The 16,820-nt window shown below is 40.7% G+C and overlaps 1 protein-coding gene across 2 annotated transcripts in view; it reads right to left on the minus strand.

Moving 5' to 3' along the window:
• The window catches only part of PIGU (phosphatidylinositol glycan anchor biosynthesis class U), a 93,333-nt gene that overhangs the window by 24,418 nt on the left and 52,095 nt on the right, over positions 1–16,820 (minus strand). For both annotated transcript variants that reach the window (XM_012189096.5, XM_060397735.1), the window contains exons 8-9: positions 4,394–4,548; positions 1,391–1,534 (exon numbers count right to left, since the gene is read on the minus strand). In XM_012189096.5, coding sequence (XP_012044486.2) covers positions 1,391–1,534; positions 4,394–4,548 — 299 coding nt within the window. The remainder of the gene's footprint in view (positions 1–1,390; positions 1,535–4,393; positions 4,549–16,820) is intronic.

The raw sequence follows: 16,820 nt of genomic DNA on the forward strand, positions 1-16,820 counted from the left end.
CCAGGAGCTATCTGTAGCCTTTCACATGCCGACAATAGAAGGTGGTGGAGAACAGGCTATACACGTGAGGACAGGTGTGCCAGGTTCCCTGCTTCTTTCAGCCCAGACCCAGGCCTGACCAGAACCGGGGAAGGACATATGTACCACAGACAGCTGGAGAGCCTGGCTGAGTAAGGCTGCCAGAATTCTGGAGCCTGCCAGGCCAAGAAAGAAGGCTTTTTCTGTCAGATACCAGGCCAAGGCTATGTTATAAGAAGGGAACACCAGCTCTGAGCTTTACAGAAAGGGAACTGTGAGCCTTGGTTCACTGGCCATGGAGAATGAATGAAAGGTCAGAGCAAAGAACTCAGCTCTTGAAATCTAAATCCAGCCCTTCTACCTCCCTGGACCACCCAGCTGTATCTATGCTGATTGGTGCCTGTTTGCCCCTCTCTGAAGCTAGGATAACAAAACCATTTCCGGGAGCTATTTAATCCTATGTGTGATCTCTCTCAGGAGCTTGGCAAGGTGCAGAGGTCTGAGCATAAATTCTGCAGCCAAACAAACCTGGTAACCCCAGCTCCACTGCTAACTGGCTGTGTGACTCTGGGAAAATCGTTTCACCTCTCTGAACAGCAATTTCCTAGACTAGCAAATGGAAGTGACAGTAACATAATGCCTACCTCCAAGAGTTGCTGGAAGGGTTAGGCATGAATATAACTAAAAAAGGTGGGATGGACAACACATGTTAGCTCTCTTACTCTGCAGAAGAGTATTCCATAGGCAATCCATTTGAGGGAAGTTGATCAAAGCTGCAGGTGACCAGCCCCTCAACTAACACCTCCTGAGTCCCTTTGGGCAAACTATCACTGGGACACAGCTAGAGGACTCCCAGCGAGATCCTCTTTTTCCAAGGATATCGTCCCCACCTCAGTCCAGCTCTTGTCTAAAACAGTGACTGGGGAGGTGGGAGGGAGGTTCAATAGTGAGGGCACATATGTATTCCTATGGCTGATTAATGTTGATGTATGGCAGAAACCAATACAATATCATAAAGCAAATACCTTTCAATTAAAATATATTTTTTAAATGAAAAAATACACAGAATAAAATAAATTGTGATATATACACACACAAACACACAAATAAAACAGTGACTGGGCTCAGCGGCAATGTGGGTTCAAGTACCCCAAAGTGAGGCCAGGGGGCATATGGGGCTCCAAAGCACTGCCCCTTATAGCTGGCACCTTGTGTGTCACTCTCCTGCAGGGTACAGTCACTGAAGCAACTCAGGGTGAGGTTCCCTGGGCAGAAATGCCTCAACCCAACAGCAGATGCTCCGAGTGAGAAGGACATCTGTAAAGCTACAAATGACTCTGGGGACAAAAACTCAGTAGGTCCAACCACTTACTTTAGCTTTATAGCTAAGGGGATGGTGTAGAAGAAGACGTTGATCTGAAACACACACACAAAGAAGAGGCTGAAGTGCTCAAACATCTCTGCAAAAAAGTACCAGAAGAGGCCAATGTTCGGGGTGAGATCTGGAACAGAAAGTCTGGAATGAAGAAAACAAAGGGAGAGAAAAAACACAGCCAAGTTAGAAACAACCTCCTTTGACCTGCTTTTCTCCTGAAGGTTTTGGTCACTGTTGGGTAGTCAAGGAAGACTCTATCTCCACAGAGATCAGGATGTGAGGGGCTCTCTGGGCACCCCAGATATAGGTAATTAACAAAAACAAGGGGCAGAGACTCAGAGAAAAATAACCCATAAAAAGGATCACCTGAGCCAAACTCTGGCATGCAGCAGAGATCTAAAACAAGGCAGGGATTCATGCTAGAAATCAAAAGACCAGCCCCTTCTTTTCCTGCCCCAGATACATACGCTCAAAACCAGGAGATACCTAGCACTGTCGCAAAAGACAAATGGGTTTGAAATATGTTCCTCTAACCTATTTTGAGCATTCTAAGGATTTGTCTAGGGGAAAAACTCAAAGATCCTGTTACTGCCCATTCTTTCTCCAGATGCATACAGCAGGAGCCAGAAGACTGAGTTCCTCACACAGAAGTGAGACTTCCAGGGGTCCAAGGAGCCACTGCCAGGCTCTAGCAATGATCCCAGACCCTCCTGGAGAAATGGGGTTTAACTGGAAAACTTTTTGTCTTGGTGATATCAGATAAAGATGGGTTACAATTCTGGCTGTTCCAAAAATCTTACATAACATTAAAAACATACATATGGGGCTGACACGGAAGTCAGTTCAGTTTTAAAAGCACAAGGGAAGCATGGACAGGAAGACAGAGGCCATGGTTCACGGTCAGCTTTCAGACAAGACCATGGCTCATGGTCAGATTTCACTGAAGAAGGCCTCCACCCAGGCAAGTCTTTGCTTCTTGCTGTAACTATATTTCCTTTTCTGTGAAATGAGGGAAAGAACACAATCTGTGCACCAGCAGAAAACTAGGAAGTTTTTCACCAGGCATTACAAACTCTTATAGGAGGCAGAGGATGAGAAGCTGAAGGTTAAGTCACTGTTAGGCTCAGCCAGGATTTAACACAAATAAGCAGCTCAGAATCCCAAAGGGAAGCCAACCACAGACCCCCTTCCCACCCTGGTGGGGTAAAGAGTCCATGACCCTCTGAGCTGTGAGTTCCTTCAGGCCTGAGCAGGTATCCCCCTCAGCAGACCACAGAGAAGTGAAGTGAAGTGAAGTCGCTCAGTCGTGTCCGACTCTTTGAGACCCCATGGACTGTAGCCTACCAGGCTTCTCTGTCCATGGGATTCTCCAGGCAAGAGTACTGGAGTGGGTTGCCATTTCCTTCTCCAGGGGATCTTCCCAACCTAGGGATCGAACCCAGGTCTCCCGCATTGCAGGCAGACGCTTTAACCTCTGAGCCACCAGAGGATATTTGGAAATATTTGCAGAATTCATCTTGCAAACCCATTTTGATTTTCTCTATAAGTTTGACATATGGAAAGTGTTAAGTCACTCAGTCATGTCCAACTTTCTGTGACCCTATGGACTGCAGCCCACCCCTCCTCTATCCATGGAATTCTCCAGGCAAGAATATTGGGGTGGTATTCTTCTCCAGGGGATCTTCCCAATCCAGAGATCAAACCTAGGTCTCCTACTTTGCAGGTGGATTTTTTACCATCTGAGCCACCAGGGAAGTCCCTTGACATATGGAACGTGGCTTTATTTTAAAACTGTTGGAGACCCTTTTGCAATAGAGGAATAAATACATCCATTCCTGTTTGAGACTGAATTGAAACCTTCTAGTTCAAGGCTGATAAGTGCTTTGGATGTTCCCAGAGAGTGTTCTTTAATTGACTTAGATCAAACCAGTGGTTCTTGAAGTGTGTTCCTCAGATTGGCAGCATCATACCACCTGAAAATTTATATATATAGATATGCGAATTCTGGGGTACTAATGAGAGGGTAACAGGCAGGAAGGCCAGGGGTCTCCAAACAAAGGAAATAGGCTGCAAGTGTCAGACAAGTTTTTATTTCTCTCTTAAGCAGCAGGAGGAAACAAACTACAAGTGTCAGCTTTTTTCCCTTCTCCATACAAAATTAAAAGGAAGTTTCTCTTAAAATTGTGTTGCCATGACGACACTTGGTTCCACCTGAACTTAACTTTTCTCAAACCTTGAGCTAACCAATGCATTTTTCTTATGGAAATGTTTTTCTTAAGCTATGTTAATGAACTATGTATTTACCCTAGACTCTGTCTTCAAGTTGGTTCTGCCTAAGACTCAGAACCAACTTGACAAACCAGTATGTTTTACTCATAAAATTGTTCTCCTAATCTATGTTAATGAATCTATATATTTACTTGGAAACCTGTCTTTCTACAGGATTCATGTCAATCGTGTTATGGCCCGGGATGACTCACCTAGTGCCAATGTTATCTCAGAATGGATGTTGTGGGTGAGGGGCCTGGTGCCACTCTGAGTTTTGAGACATCTCCTTTCTCTAATTAACAGCTTGCTGATAGGTATATAACATACTGCTAAAGGCTAGCAGGGGGGCACTCTTTCTGCCCCCTTCTGATGTCTATGTCAGAAGCTTTCTCTATCTCTTTTATACTTTAATAAAACTTTATTACACAAAAGCTCTGAGCGATCAAGCCTCATCACTGGCCCCGGATTGAATTCCTCTCCTCTGGAGGCCAAGAATCCTGACATCTTTCACGGCTCAGCAACAACCTTTCACTTACCCCAGACTTACTTAATCAGAATCTATGGAGGTGGGGCCCAGCAACCTGGGTGTTCAAGCCCTGCAGTGATTCTGGTGCACACCAATGTGAGGACCACTGCTCTAGATGTGGCCTCTGCTTGGTCTCCCTCTGATTCCAGATGGAGCTGTAAAAACTAAATCAGCTTCCAGAGTTTTCTAATGGAGGCATTACTTACATGAAGCCATAGACTGCAGGGATGAAATCCCAGGAACTGAGAAGGAAGAAGGAGAGGCAAACGACTACCACTAGACTTCCAATATACATCATGGCATACTCCCAAGAGAAGATCCAGAAGGCTTTGCTCTTCACTTTCACAGGTATGTACTGCCGCTAGGAGAGAAGGCAGAATGGTATACTTAAGGATTTTAAAGACAAAAAGCAGTTATGAGTCAACTTTAAGATCCTTCCAGCAAAAAAACACAGGATACAGAATAGGTGAAAAACCTAAGGACTGAAAAGATATGTTAGGTACAGTGAAAATGTTAGTCACTCAGTCATGTCTGACTCTTTGCAACCCCATGGACTGTAGTCTGCCAGGCTCCTCTGTCGATGGAATTCTCCAGGCAAGAATACTGGAGTGGGTAGCCATTCCCTTCTCCTCGGGATCTTCCTGAAACTGGGATTGAACCCAGGTTTCCCAACTTGCAGCCAGATTCTTTACCTTCTGAGCCTAGGTAAACACTAACCAAAAGAAAATCAATTTGGCTATTGTTACCAAATAAGATAGAGTTTAACATAAAAAGTATTTTAGAGATAAAGATGTTCTATCATTATAAAAGTGTCATCAGAAAGATATTACAGTTCTAAACTTGTACGTACCTAATAACACAATCTCAAATATATAGAACAAACATGGACAGAGTTACAGAGGAAAAATATACAAATCTACCATCAGTGGATAACTGGTAAATCTAATAGACAAAAATCATAGTGAAATAGAAATATGAATAGCATACTTCATGAACTTGTTCACCTAAGAGCTTACCAAACAAATTTATAATTCCATACACTGAGTCATATTTATAGTATTCTATTTATCAGAAGCAAGTCACTGGTTTTGATCTTACTCAAAAGGATTGTGTACTCTGCATATAATTGTGCGGTCATGAGAAACTCTGGGCTGGAAGAAGCACAAGCTGGAATCAAGATTGCCAGGAGAAATATCAATAACCTCAGATATGCAGATGACACCACCCTTATGGCACAAAGTGAAGAAGAACTCAAAAGCCTCTTGGTGAAAGTGAAAGAGGAGAGTGAAAAAGTTGGCTTAAAGCTCAACATTCAGAAAACGAAGATCATGGCATCTGGTCTCATCACTTCATGGCAAACAGATGGGGAAACAGTGGAAACAGTGTCAGACTTTATTTTGGGGGGCTCCAAAATCACTGCAGATGGTGACTGCAGCCATGAAATTAAAAGATGCTTACTCCTTGGAAGAAAAGTTATGACCAACCTAGATAGCATACTCAAAAGCAGAGACATTACTTTGCCAACAAAGGTCCGTCTAGTCAAGGCTATAGTTTTTCCACTGGTCATGAATAGATGTGAGAGATGAACTGTGAAGAAAGCTGAGTGCTGAAGAATTGATGCTTTTGAACTATGGTGTTGGAGAAGACTCTTGAGAGTCCCTTGGACTGCAAGGAGATCCAACCAGTCCATTCTGAAGGAGATCAGTCCTAGGTGTTCTTTGGAAGGAATGATGCTAAAGCTGAAACTCTAGTACTTTGGCCACCTCATGCGAAGAGTTGACTCATTGGAAAAGACTCTGATGCTGGGAGGGATTGAGGGCAGGAGGAAAAGAGGACGACAGAGGATGAGATGGCTGGATGGCATCATGGACTCGATGGACGTGAGTTTGAGTGAACTCCAGGAGTTGGTGATGGACAGGGTGGCCTCGCGTGCTGCGATTCATGGGGTCGCAGAGTCGGGCACAACTGAGTGACTGAACTGAACTGAACTGAAAGGGATTGTGATTAACATTAGTATGTAGAGATCATGGAGGCCACATTAAGATTATGTCCACCACAGTTGATTTAACACCTGAAAAATCAATTACTGTAACATCCCATACTAACAGATTAATATAACCAAATCAATTTTCTATATACTTTAACAAGTAATTCAAAATTGAAATTAAGCAGACAATTCCATTCATTATAGTGTAAGAGAGAAAAAACACTTTAAAAATAAAATTAACAAACATAAGTACAAGGTATGCATACTATAAAATATGTAATATATGAACTATAAAATATTTCTGATGGACATTAAGATCCAAATAAATAAAGAGGTATTAAAAAATACATTTATATAAAACAGCATGTTTGGAGAATTCACATTCATTTAAAACATTTTGCTGCTGCTATAGCTGCTGAGTCACTTCAGTTATATCTGACTCTGTGCGACCCCATAGATGGCAGCCCACCAGGCTCCCCTGTCCCCGGGATTCTCCAGGCAAGAACAATGGAGTGGGTTGCTATTTCCTTCTACAATGCATGAAAGTGAAAAGTGAAAGTGAAGTGACTCAGTCGTGTCCGACTCTTAGCAACCCCACGGACTGCAGCCTACCAGGCTCCTCCGTCCATAGGATTTTCCAGGCAAGAGTACTGGAGTGGGGTGCCATTGCCTTCTCCATAAAACATTTTGGGGGATTAGTAAAAACCGACCAGAGGGACTTCCCTGGTGGTCCAATGGTTAAGAATCCACCTTGCAATGCAGGTTCAATCCCTGGTCACGGAGCTAAGATTCCACAGAGCATCTAAGCCCAAGCACTGCAACTACTGAGCCTGTTAGTCACAAGTAGAGAGTCCATGTGCTGCAATGAAAGATCCTGCACAACACAACAAAGGTCCCACACGCCACAACTAAGACCTGACACAGCTTAAAAAAAAAATGACCACATACCTTAATCAGGCCCCAAAGCAATATCAATAAACTTTAAATAAAGAATCTGTTCCATACAGACCCCATTCTCTGACCATAATGTAACTGGTCAAAATCATTAATAAAAAGATAAAAACACATTAGGAAAAATTTAAACACTTTTGTAAATAACTGAGGAGTCAAAGAAGGAATGATAATAGAAAGCTTTGATATTAGAAATTAATGGTTATGAAAATATCTTATGTAGGTAAAACAGTACTCTGAGGGAAACACAACCATATAAACTTTGTGTGTGTGTGTGGTTGCACAGCGTGGCTTATGAGATCTCAGTTCCTTGACCAGGGATTGAACCTGTGCCCCCCTGCAGTGGAAGCATGAAGTCCTAGCCACTGGACCACCAGGGAAATCTCCATATAAACTTATATTTGAATACAAGGCTGAAAATAAACAAACATCCATTTTAAGATTTTAGAAAAAGAACAGAATAAACTTCAAAAGAAGGAAGGAAATAATAAAGGTAAGAGTAGAATCTGTGGAAACAGAAACAAAGACACAGGCATACTTCATTTTCTTTATTGCACTTCGGCTTACTGCACTTCATAGGTTTCACAGATACTGTTCATCACAAACTGAAGGTCTATGGCAACCCTTATCCAAAAGCATTTGCTCACTTTGTGTCTCTCTGTCACATTCAGCAATTCTTGCAACATTTCAAACTTTTTCATCATTATTATGCTTGTTATGGAGATCTGTGATCAGGGGTCTTGGATGTTACTATTGTAACTGTCTAGGTGAACAAGATGCCCTCTAAGTGTTCAAGTCAAAGGAAGCATTGCACATTTCTTACTTAAAATCAAAAGTGAAAGTCGCTCAGTCGTGTCCGACACTTTGCAATCCACGGACCGTATAGTCCATGGAATTCTCTAGGCCAGAATACTAAAGTGGGTAGCCTTTCCCTTCTCCATGGGATCTTCCCAACCCAGGGATTGAACCCAGGGATTGAACCCAGGTCTCCCGCACTACAGGCAGATTCTTTACCAGCAGAGCCACAATCAAAAGGTACAAATAATTAAGGAAGGTACATCAAAAGCTGCGATAGGGTGAAAGCTAGGCCTTTCACCAATTAGCCAAGCTGTGTATCCAAAGGTAAAGTTCTTGAAAGGAATGAAAAGCACTACTCCAGTGAATACATGAATGATAAGAATGCAAAACAGCCTTCTTGCTGATGTGGAGACCAGCCACAACATTGCCTTAAGCCAAAGCGTCATCCAGAGCAAGGCCCAACTCTCTTTAATTCTATGAAGGCTGAGAGAGGAGACAAACCTGTAAAAGAAAAGTTTGAAGCTAGCAGAGAGTGGTTGATGAAGTTTAAGAAGAGAGGTCCATCTCTGTAACACAGAAGTGCAAAGTGAAACCATAAGTGTTGATGTAGAAGCTCCAATAAGTCATCCAGAAGATCTACCTAAGAGAATTAATGAAGGTGGCTACACTGAACAACAGATTTTCAATGTAGACAAAACAGACTTACATTGCAGGAAGATGCCACCTAGGATATTCACAGTTAGAGAGGAGAAGTCAATGCCTTGCTCCAAAGCTTCAAAGATCAGGCCAGCTCTCTCATTAGGGGCTAACGAAGCTGGTGACTAAGTTGAAGCCAATGGTCATCTACCATTCCTCAAATCCTAGGGCCCTTAGAAATGATTCTAAATTGACTTTGCAAACACTCTTTCTACAAATGGAAACACAAAGACTGGGTGACAGCACATCTACTGAATATTTTAAGCCTACTTAAAATGTTGAGACTGACTGCTCAGAAGAAAAAAAAGGTTTCCTTTCAAAATATTACTGCTCATTGACAATGTACCTGGTCATCCAAGAGCTCTGACAGAGATGAACAATGAGATTAATGTTCTTTTCATGCCTGCTAACACACATGCATGGGGCTTTCCTGGTAGTTGGTAAAGAATCTGCTTGCAATGCAGGAGATCCTGGTTCGATTCCTGGGTTGGGAAGATCCACTGGAGAAGGGATAGGCTACTCACTCCAGTATCCTTGGGCTTCCCTGGTGGCTCAACCAGTAATGAATCTGCCTGCAATGCGGGAGACCTGGATTGGGAAGATCCCCTGGAGAAGGGAATGGCTACCCACTCCAGTATTCTGGCCTGGAGAATTTCTTGGACGTATAGTCCATGGGGTTGCAAAGAGATGGACACGACTGAGTGACTGTCACTTTCACCACACATTCATTTTGCATCCCATGGATCAAGGAGTCATCTCAACTTTCAAATCTTATTATATAAGAAATACATTATGGGGGCTTCCCTGGCGACTCAGTGGCAAAGAACCTGCCTGCCAATGCAGAAGACGCATGGATTCAATCTCTGGTCCAGGAAGACGCCACGTGCCATGAAGCAACTGATCCCATGCGCCACAACTGCTGAGCCTGTCCTCCAGAGCCCAGGAGCTGCAACCACTGAAGCCTGCACACCTAGAGCCTGCAGAGGCTCTAGGTGAAGAGAAGAAGCCTGAGCACCCAATAAGAAGCCTGAGTACCACAATTAGAGAGAGATCTGCTAGCTGCAACTAGAGAAAAATCCACATAGCAATGAAGACCCAGCATAGCCAAAAATCAAAATAAGTAACTAAAATCACTTAAAAAAAAAAAAGAAAAACCCTTTGTAAGTCTATAACTGCCACAGATAGTGACTCCTCTTTTGGATCTGGGCAAAGTAAATTGAAAACCATCTAGAAAGGATTCTAGATCAGTAAGAATATTCAAGATTCATGGGGAGGTCAAAATATTAAAATTGATAGGCGTCTGGAAGAAGCTGACTCCAACCTTCATGGAGGACTTAGAGGCCTTCGGATCTTCAGTAGAGAAAGTAACTGCAGAGGTGGTAGAAACAGCATGACAACTAGAAGTGGAGCCTGAAGATGGGACTGAATTGCTGCAATCTCATGATAAAACTTGATCAGATGAGGAGTTGTTTCTCATGGATGAGCAAAGAAAGTGGTTTCTCAAGACTGAATCTACTCCTGGTGATGATGCCGTAAAGAATATTGAAATGACAATAAAGACTTAGAATATTATATAAACTTAGTTGATACAGCAGTAGCAAGGTTTGAGAGAACTGACTCCAATTTTGAAAGAAGTTCTACTGTGGATAAAACGTTATCAAACATTGCATGCTACAAAGTAATTGCTTGTGAAAGTACTAGTCAACTGATGTTTGTTGGCAAATTCCATTTGTTGTCTCGTTTTAAGAAACTGTCAATTCAACCCCAGCTTCAGCAACCTTAACCCTGATCAGTCTGCAGCCATCAACATCTTACATAGTAAAAAGATTGATTCACTGAAGGCTCAGATGATGGTTTGCATATTTTAGCAATAAAGATTTCTTTTTTTGGCCCATGCCGCAGCCTGTGGGATCTTAGTTTCCTGACCAGGGATCGAACCTGGGCCCTCTGCAATGGAAGCATGGAATCTTAACCACTGGACAGCCAGGGAAATATCAATGAAGTATTTTTAAATTAAGATATGTACATATTTTTAGATATAATGCTATTGTACTCTTAATAGACTACAGATAGTATAAACGTAACTTTTATTATATCCCAGAAAACCAAAAAATTCATGTAATTTGATATATTGTGATATCTACCTTCCTGCATTTGTCTGAAACCAAACCTGAAACATCTAAGGACTCAAGAAGCCAAAAGTCAGCTCTTAGAAATGACTAATGAGACTGATAAGTCTCTGATAAGATAGACCAAAGAAAAGAAACAACAAATAAACAATATAGGAATGTAAAAGGAGACATATCTATGGCTGCACCAGGATTAATAAATATTAAAAAGTATGCTAATAACGGGCACTTCCCTGGAGGCACAGTGGATAAGAATCCACTTGCCAATGCAGGGGACATGGGTTTGATCCCTCGTCCAGGAAGATTCCACATTCCGCGGAGCAACTAAACCCGTGTGCTACAGCTACTGAGCCCATACTCTAGAGCCTGTGCTCCACAACAAAAGAAGCCACCGCAATGAGAAGCCCAAGCACCACCTCAATAAAGAGTAGCCCCTCTCCCTGCAACTAGAGGAAGACTGTGCGCAGCAATGAAGACCCAGCGCAGCCAAAAATAATAAATAAAAATTATTTTAAAAGTATGCCAAGGGGTATTTAAAAACAGGCAAAATAGACACAGTCTATGGAAATATAAATAATTCAAATGGTTCACTTAAAATGCTGGTATTATTAAAAAAATTAAAAGGTAGCAATAAAGGAAATGACAGTGACCCTTGACTAGATCTTGAACCCACTTCTCCCCCAAAATGCTGTAAGTCATGAATAAACGGGGGAATTTGAATGTATACATTAGACAATATTAATCTTTGAAAGCTAATCTTGGATGTGCTAATAGTACTATGATTACATAGAAGAATGTTCTAGTTCTTAAGAGTTAGTTATTGACTGAGTACTTAGGACTGATATGTCTTGTTTGTAACTTTCCTGCAAACAGGTCAGGAAAAAAAAAAACAAAAGGAAAAGAAATCTGTACATCTACAAAGAGTTATACAAATGGTAACTAGAGAATTCAAAAATAAAGGGTCTTTATTACACTGTCTTACAAATTTCCTGAAAGCATGAAATAAAAAATTGGGGAAAAAAACAAACAATTCAAGAAGAAATTGAATATTTGAATGGTCCTATAACCATTTAAGAAAATGAATCAGCAATGAAATTTTTTCCCATTAAAAAAAAAAAAAGAGCAGGCCAAGCCAGTTTTACAGGAAAATTCTACCAACATTCAAGAAGCAGGTGATTCTAATCTTACATTAACACTTTCACAGCAAATATAACCTTGCTACTAAAATCAACTACCAACACAAAAGCAAAAATGCTAAGTGCAATATTGTCTAATTCAGCAACACATGAAAACGATTACCATAAAGTTGTATTATGACTAGGCTGGGTTTATTACAAAAATTTAAGGTTAGTTAAGATAAGGAAAGCTATTGATAGTGTATCACAAACAGCTTAAATAACTAAGATCAGTATCTAGTTACATGCAACAACTACTCATGATAAAAATAACAAACAAGGTAATTCAGTCAAGTTAGCAGGGTATACAACTAACATACAAACAGACATGATAATCATTTTGTAACGAATAGAAATATCGAATCACTATGCTGTGGGCCAGGGACTAACATAGTGTTGTAGGTCAATTATACTTCACAAACAAACAAACAAAAAAACCCATAGCAAAAGAGATCAGATTTGTGGTCACCAGAGTGGGGAATAGGGAAGGGAGAACTGGATGAAGATAGTCAAAAGGTACAAACTTCCAGTTATAAGATAAATAAGCCCTAGGGATGTAATGTACAACATGATAAAAATATAATTAACACTGCTGGATGTTGTATAAGAAAGTTGTTAAGGGAGTAAATCCTAAAAGTTATCATCACAAGGGAAAAAAATGTTTTTCTTTTGTATCTGTATACATTACATAATAATGTAATGGTAATCATTTCATAATGTATGCAATTCAATCTCTGTATGTATACCTTAAACATATGGTGCTACACATTTAACTACTTCAAGCATGCAATTCAGTGGCCATTTTGGTTATTACTCATAGGTTCTTGACAATTGTCTTGAAAAAAGTTTCAGGTGTGTAAGGGTTAGCTCCTCCTCTAGGATCTCACCACAAAGAAAGCAAGTTTCAGCCTAGATTCTGGCACCCTTAGCAACATTTATTAAATAAATATCCATTAGCAAGCAAGCACACAACAGTTCACACAAACTACTGTAGAAGGCTGATTAAGTCCCAGCTCTCCTCCTATCAGTTGTTCCAATCACCACTTGTAAGGAAGGTTCACTCAAGGCAGAAGTGACAATATACCAGAGATAAAATCACTGCAGATGGTGACTGCAGCCATGAAATTAAAAGATGCTTACTCCTTGGAAGAAAAGTTATGACCAACCTAGATAGTATATTCAAAAGCAGAGACATTACTTTGCCGACTAAGGTCCGTCTAGTCAAAGCTATGGTTTCTCCTGTGGTCATGTATGGATGTGAGAGTTGGACTGTGAAGAAGGCTGAGCACCGAAGAATTGATGCTTTTGAACTGTGGTGTTGGAGAAGACTCTTGAGAGTCCCTTGGACTGCAAGGAGATCCAACCAGTCCATTCTGAAGGAGATCAACCCTGGGATTTCTTTGGAAGGAATGATGCTAAAGCTGAAGCTCCAGTACTTTGGCCACCTCATGCGAACAGTTGACTCATTGGAAAAGACTCTGACGCTGGGAGGGAAAGGGGACGGGAGAAGAAGAGGACGACAGAGGATGAGATGGCTGGATGGCATCACTGACTCGATGGACGTGAGTCTGAGTGAACTCTGGGAGATGGTGATGGACAGGGAGGCATGGGGTGCTATGATTCATGTGGTCGCAAAGAGTCAGACACGACTGAGCGACTGAACTGAACTGAACTGAACTGAAGGTTCTGTTGCCCTTAGGGTCGCATTCAGTTCAGTTATGATGGTGTGATCACTCATCTAGAGCCAGACATCCTGGAATGTGAAGTCAAGTAGGCCTTAGAAACCATCACTACGAACAAAGTTAGTAGAGGTGATGGAATTCCAGTTGAGCTGTTTCAAATCCTGAAAGATGATGCTGTGAAAGTGCTGCACTCAATATGCCAGCAAGTTTGGAAAACTCAGCAGTGGCCACAGGACTGGAAAAGGTCAGTTTTCATTCTAATTCCAAAGAAAGGCAATGCCCATGAATGCTCAAACTACCGCACAATTGCACTCATCTCACATGCTAGTAAAGTAACGCTCAAAATTCTCCAAGCCAGGCTTCAGCAATACATGAATAGTGAACTTCCTGATGTCGAAGATGGTTTTAGAAAAGGCAGAGGAACCAGAGATCAAATTGCCAACATCCGCTGGATCATGGAAAAAGGGTCGCCATTAGGTAACCAGAAATCTAAGAAAAAGCTAGACGCAGGATCAGTTAGGAACTAAGCCTCAGGCACCATCTCCAATGGAAGAAGTTACAGATTTTCCTAGATTCTTATTTCCTCCTCATGCAAATATAGGAAGTATCTAAAATGTTTTAGTCCATTCCACTTCTTTTGAATATTTCGATTTCACCTATGAGTGCCTACTTCTGATATTCAACTAATCTCACCAACAAAAATCCAATCTGCTTCTGACATTAACTGTGCCGTAATCAGCAAAGGTGCAGCTCAAGCTATAGAAGCACGGATGGCAGCCACTTGTGGAGCATGGCCTTTCTGATGCAAAGCTAGTTGAGTACCACAGTGCATGGATGCTTCTTCAAAGTAATTCACTGCCCCTGAAGTTGAGGCTGAAACTAACTGCCATATGTATAATGTCAGATGGCCTATGCAGAAGTATTTTAAGACAAGTTATAAAGATGTCATATATAACTCCATGGTAATGACTTTCAGGAGAATGGGAAGTCAGCCAAGAAAACAGAGATAACATTAGTGTTAACAAACATGAGAAGAAAGGAAACGGATCAACCCCATGGCTGCTCTCTAAGCTTGCACATATGTAGCTCTACTCTTTTTTTTTTTTTAGTGCAGGATATTAGTCCCCCACCGCTGCCAGGTATCAAATCCCTGTGTCCTCTGCAATGGGAACTCAAGAGTCCTAACTGCTGGGTTACTCTTACCTTAAAACTGTGCTGTCCCCTAGTCACATGTGATTATTTAAATTTAAATTAATGAAAATTAATTAATATTAAAAATTCAGTTTCTCAGTCTCACTAGCACACTGCAGGTGTTCAACTGCTACATGAGGCTCCTGACTACTATACTGACAGTATACAGATATACAATATATCCATCATCACAAAAGGTTCTATAGACAATGCTGCACCAAAAGAACAAAGTTTTCAGAAAATAGTACATTTCTGGGAATGGAAAATAATTAAACAAAGAAGAGGCATACATAGACACATTTAAAGAGTAAGCCACCTAGGTTCTGAGTTCCCTTCTAGACTTCTACCTGCCTTTGATAATTCTGATCTTCTCTTCTTCCTGAAAAATACTGCCATCTAGCCTAGAAGGAAGAAAGGGAGGGAGGGAAGAAACCACAACCCATGAAAGAAAAACAAAAAAATTGAAAACACTTCCTACCTGCTAAATGACATTTAAAAAGAAATAAGCTGGGAAGTGAGAATGCCATAAAGAACCCAATCAGGTAGACTGTTCAAAGTGGCTCTCTTTGTAGACCTCTGAAGCATATACCCAACATATGAAGCTTTTCTAACTTGGTGAATCCCATGAGAGCCTCCCAGTTTTTGCTTGCTACCATATTCTCCGTGCTTTATTGGACCTAAAGCGCTATTGTTGTTGAGAGTAGGAAATGATCCCCCTCCTTGCCCCTGGCAAATCTGTGATTATGTGTATTAAATTTTAGGTATAATTTTTAAGACTTGGTCTTAGAATCAGGTTTGCTTTAAGGAACAGAGCTCTGAAAATATAATGTGGAATATTTACTGAGTCTATTTATAAAAACTTGCCTTGCTTAAAGATTAAGTAATCTTTTAGAACTACTTCTGTTTACATTAAAGCAAGGCATACCTGAAATTTTTGAAAAAAGAAACTCAGGCAATCCTTTGATGGCTTGTTATTTATAAATACTCCAGCCAAACTTAATCTAGAGGTCCACACTACAAATTTCTCAGTGAACAAATGAGCATTCCTTTTACTCATCTATCTTGGTCAGTAGCAAATGCTACCTTAAAGTGAAAAGTACATAAGTAGGAAGGGTTGAAAGGGTGGTGACCTAAACATTCTGATCAACTTTTTAAAACTTTTCATTGCAAAAGTAAAATACAAAATACATAAAACCAATATAAAACTTAGTGACTGATTATCAAGCAAAAACATTCATGAGGTCGAGGGAGATAGAGACTTCATGTCACTCCCTAAGTTTCTCTCTGTGCCCTGTCCCAGTCAGAATCCCCTCTTTCCTCAAAGTAACAATTTTTCCTGGTTTTTATAGTACTCACTTCCTTGTATTTCTTAACAGCTTTCCATCTAAATGTGCATTCTTTTATACTTTAATCTTGCTCATTAAAAAAACAGTTGTATCAAATTTTTGAATTTAAGTACAGTTGATTTTACAATATTGTGCTAGTTTTAGGTATACATCATAGTGATTCAGTATTTCTGCAGATTATATTCCATTACAGGTTATTACAAGATATTAAGTATAATTCCCTGTGCTATACAGTATATCTTTATTGCTTATCTATTTTAAATGTAGTAGTTCATATCTGTTAATCTCATGCCCTTAATTTGTCCCTCCCCACTTCCCTCTTCCCCTTTAGTAACCACAAGTTTGTCTTCTATTATCTGTGGGTCTGCTTCTGTTTTGCATATACATTCATTTGTACTATTTTTTTAGATTCCACAGGAGTCTTTGGCAGTTTCCTTGTTTTCTGATAACACAGTGTTCCAGGATTATCCTGCACATTTCCTGCCCTCAACCTAGAGTCAGCCATTTCTCTAAAACCCTAGTTTCTTTCCGAGGCTAAAAATAGTAAGATTACAATCTGAGCGCCAAGGATAATCACTGATACTGGGTTGGTCATTGTTTCTAGATCTTTCAGTGAATATAAACACACATATTCAAATACCTAGAGAAGCCAGGCATGTAACAAACAAGTGAAGTGTA

The sequence above is a fragment of the Ovis aries genome, chromosome 13 (assembly GCF_016772045.2).
Source record: "Ovis aries strain OAR_USU_Benz2616 breed Rambouillet chromosome 13, ARS-UI_Ramb_v3.0, whole genome shotgun sequence".
NCBI classification, from domain to species: Eukaryota; Metazoa; Chordata; class Mammalia; order Artiodactyla; family Bovidae; genus Ovis; species Ovis aries.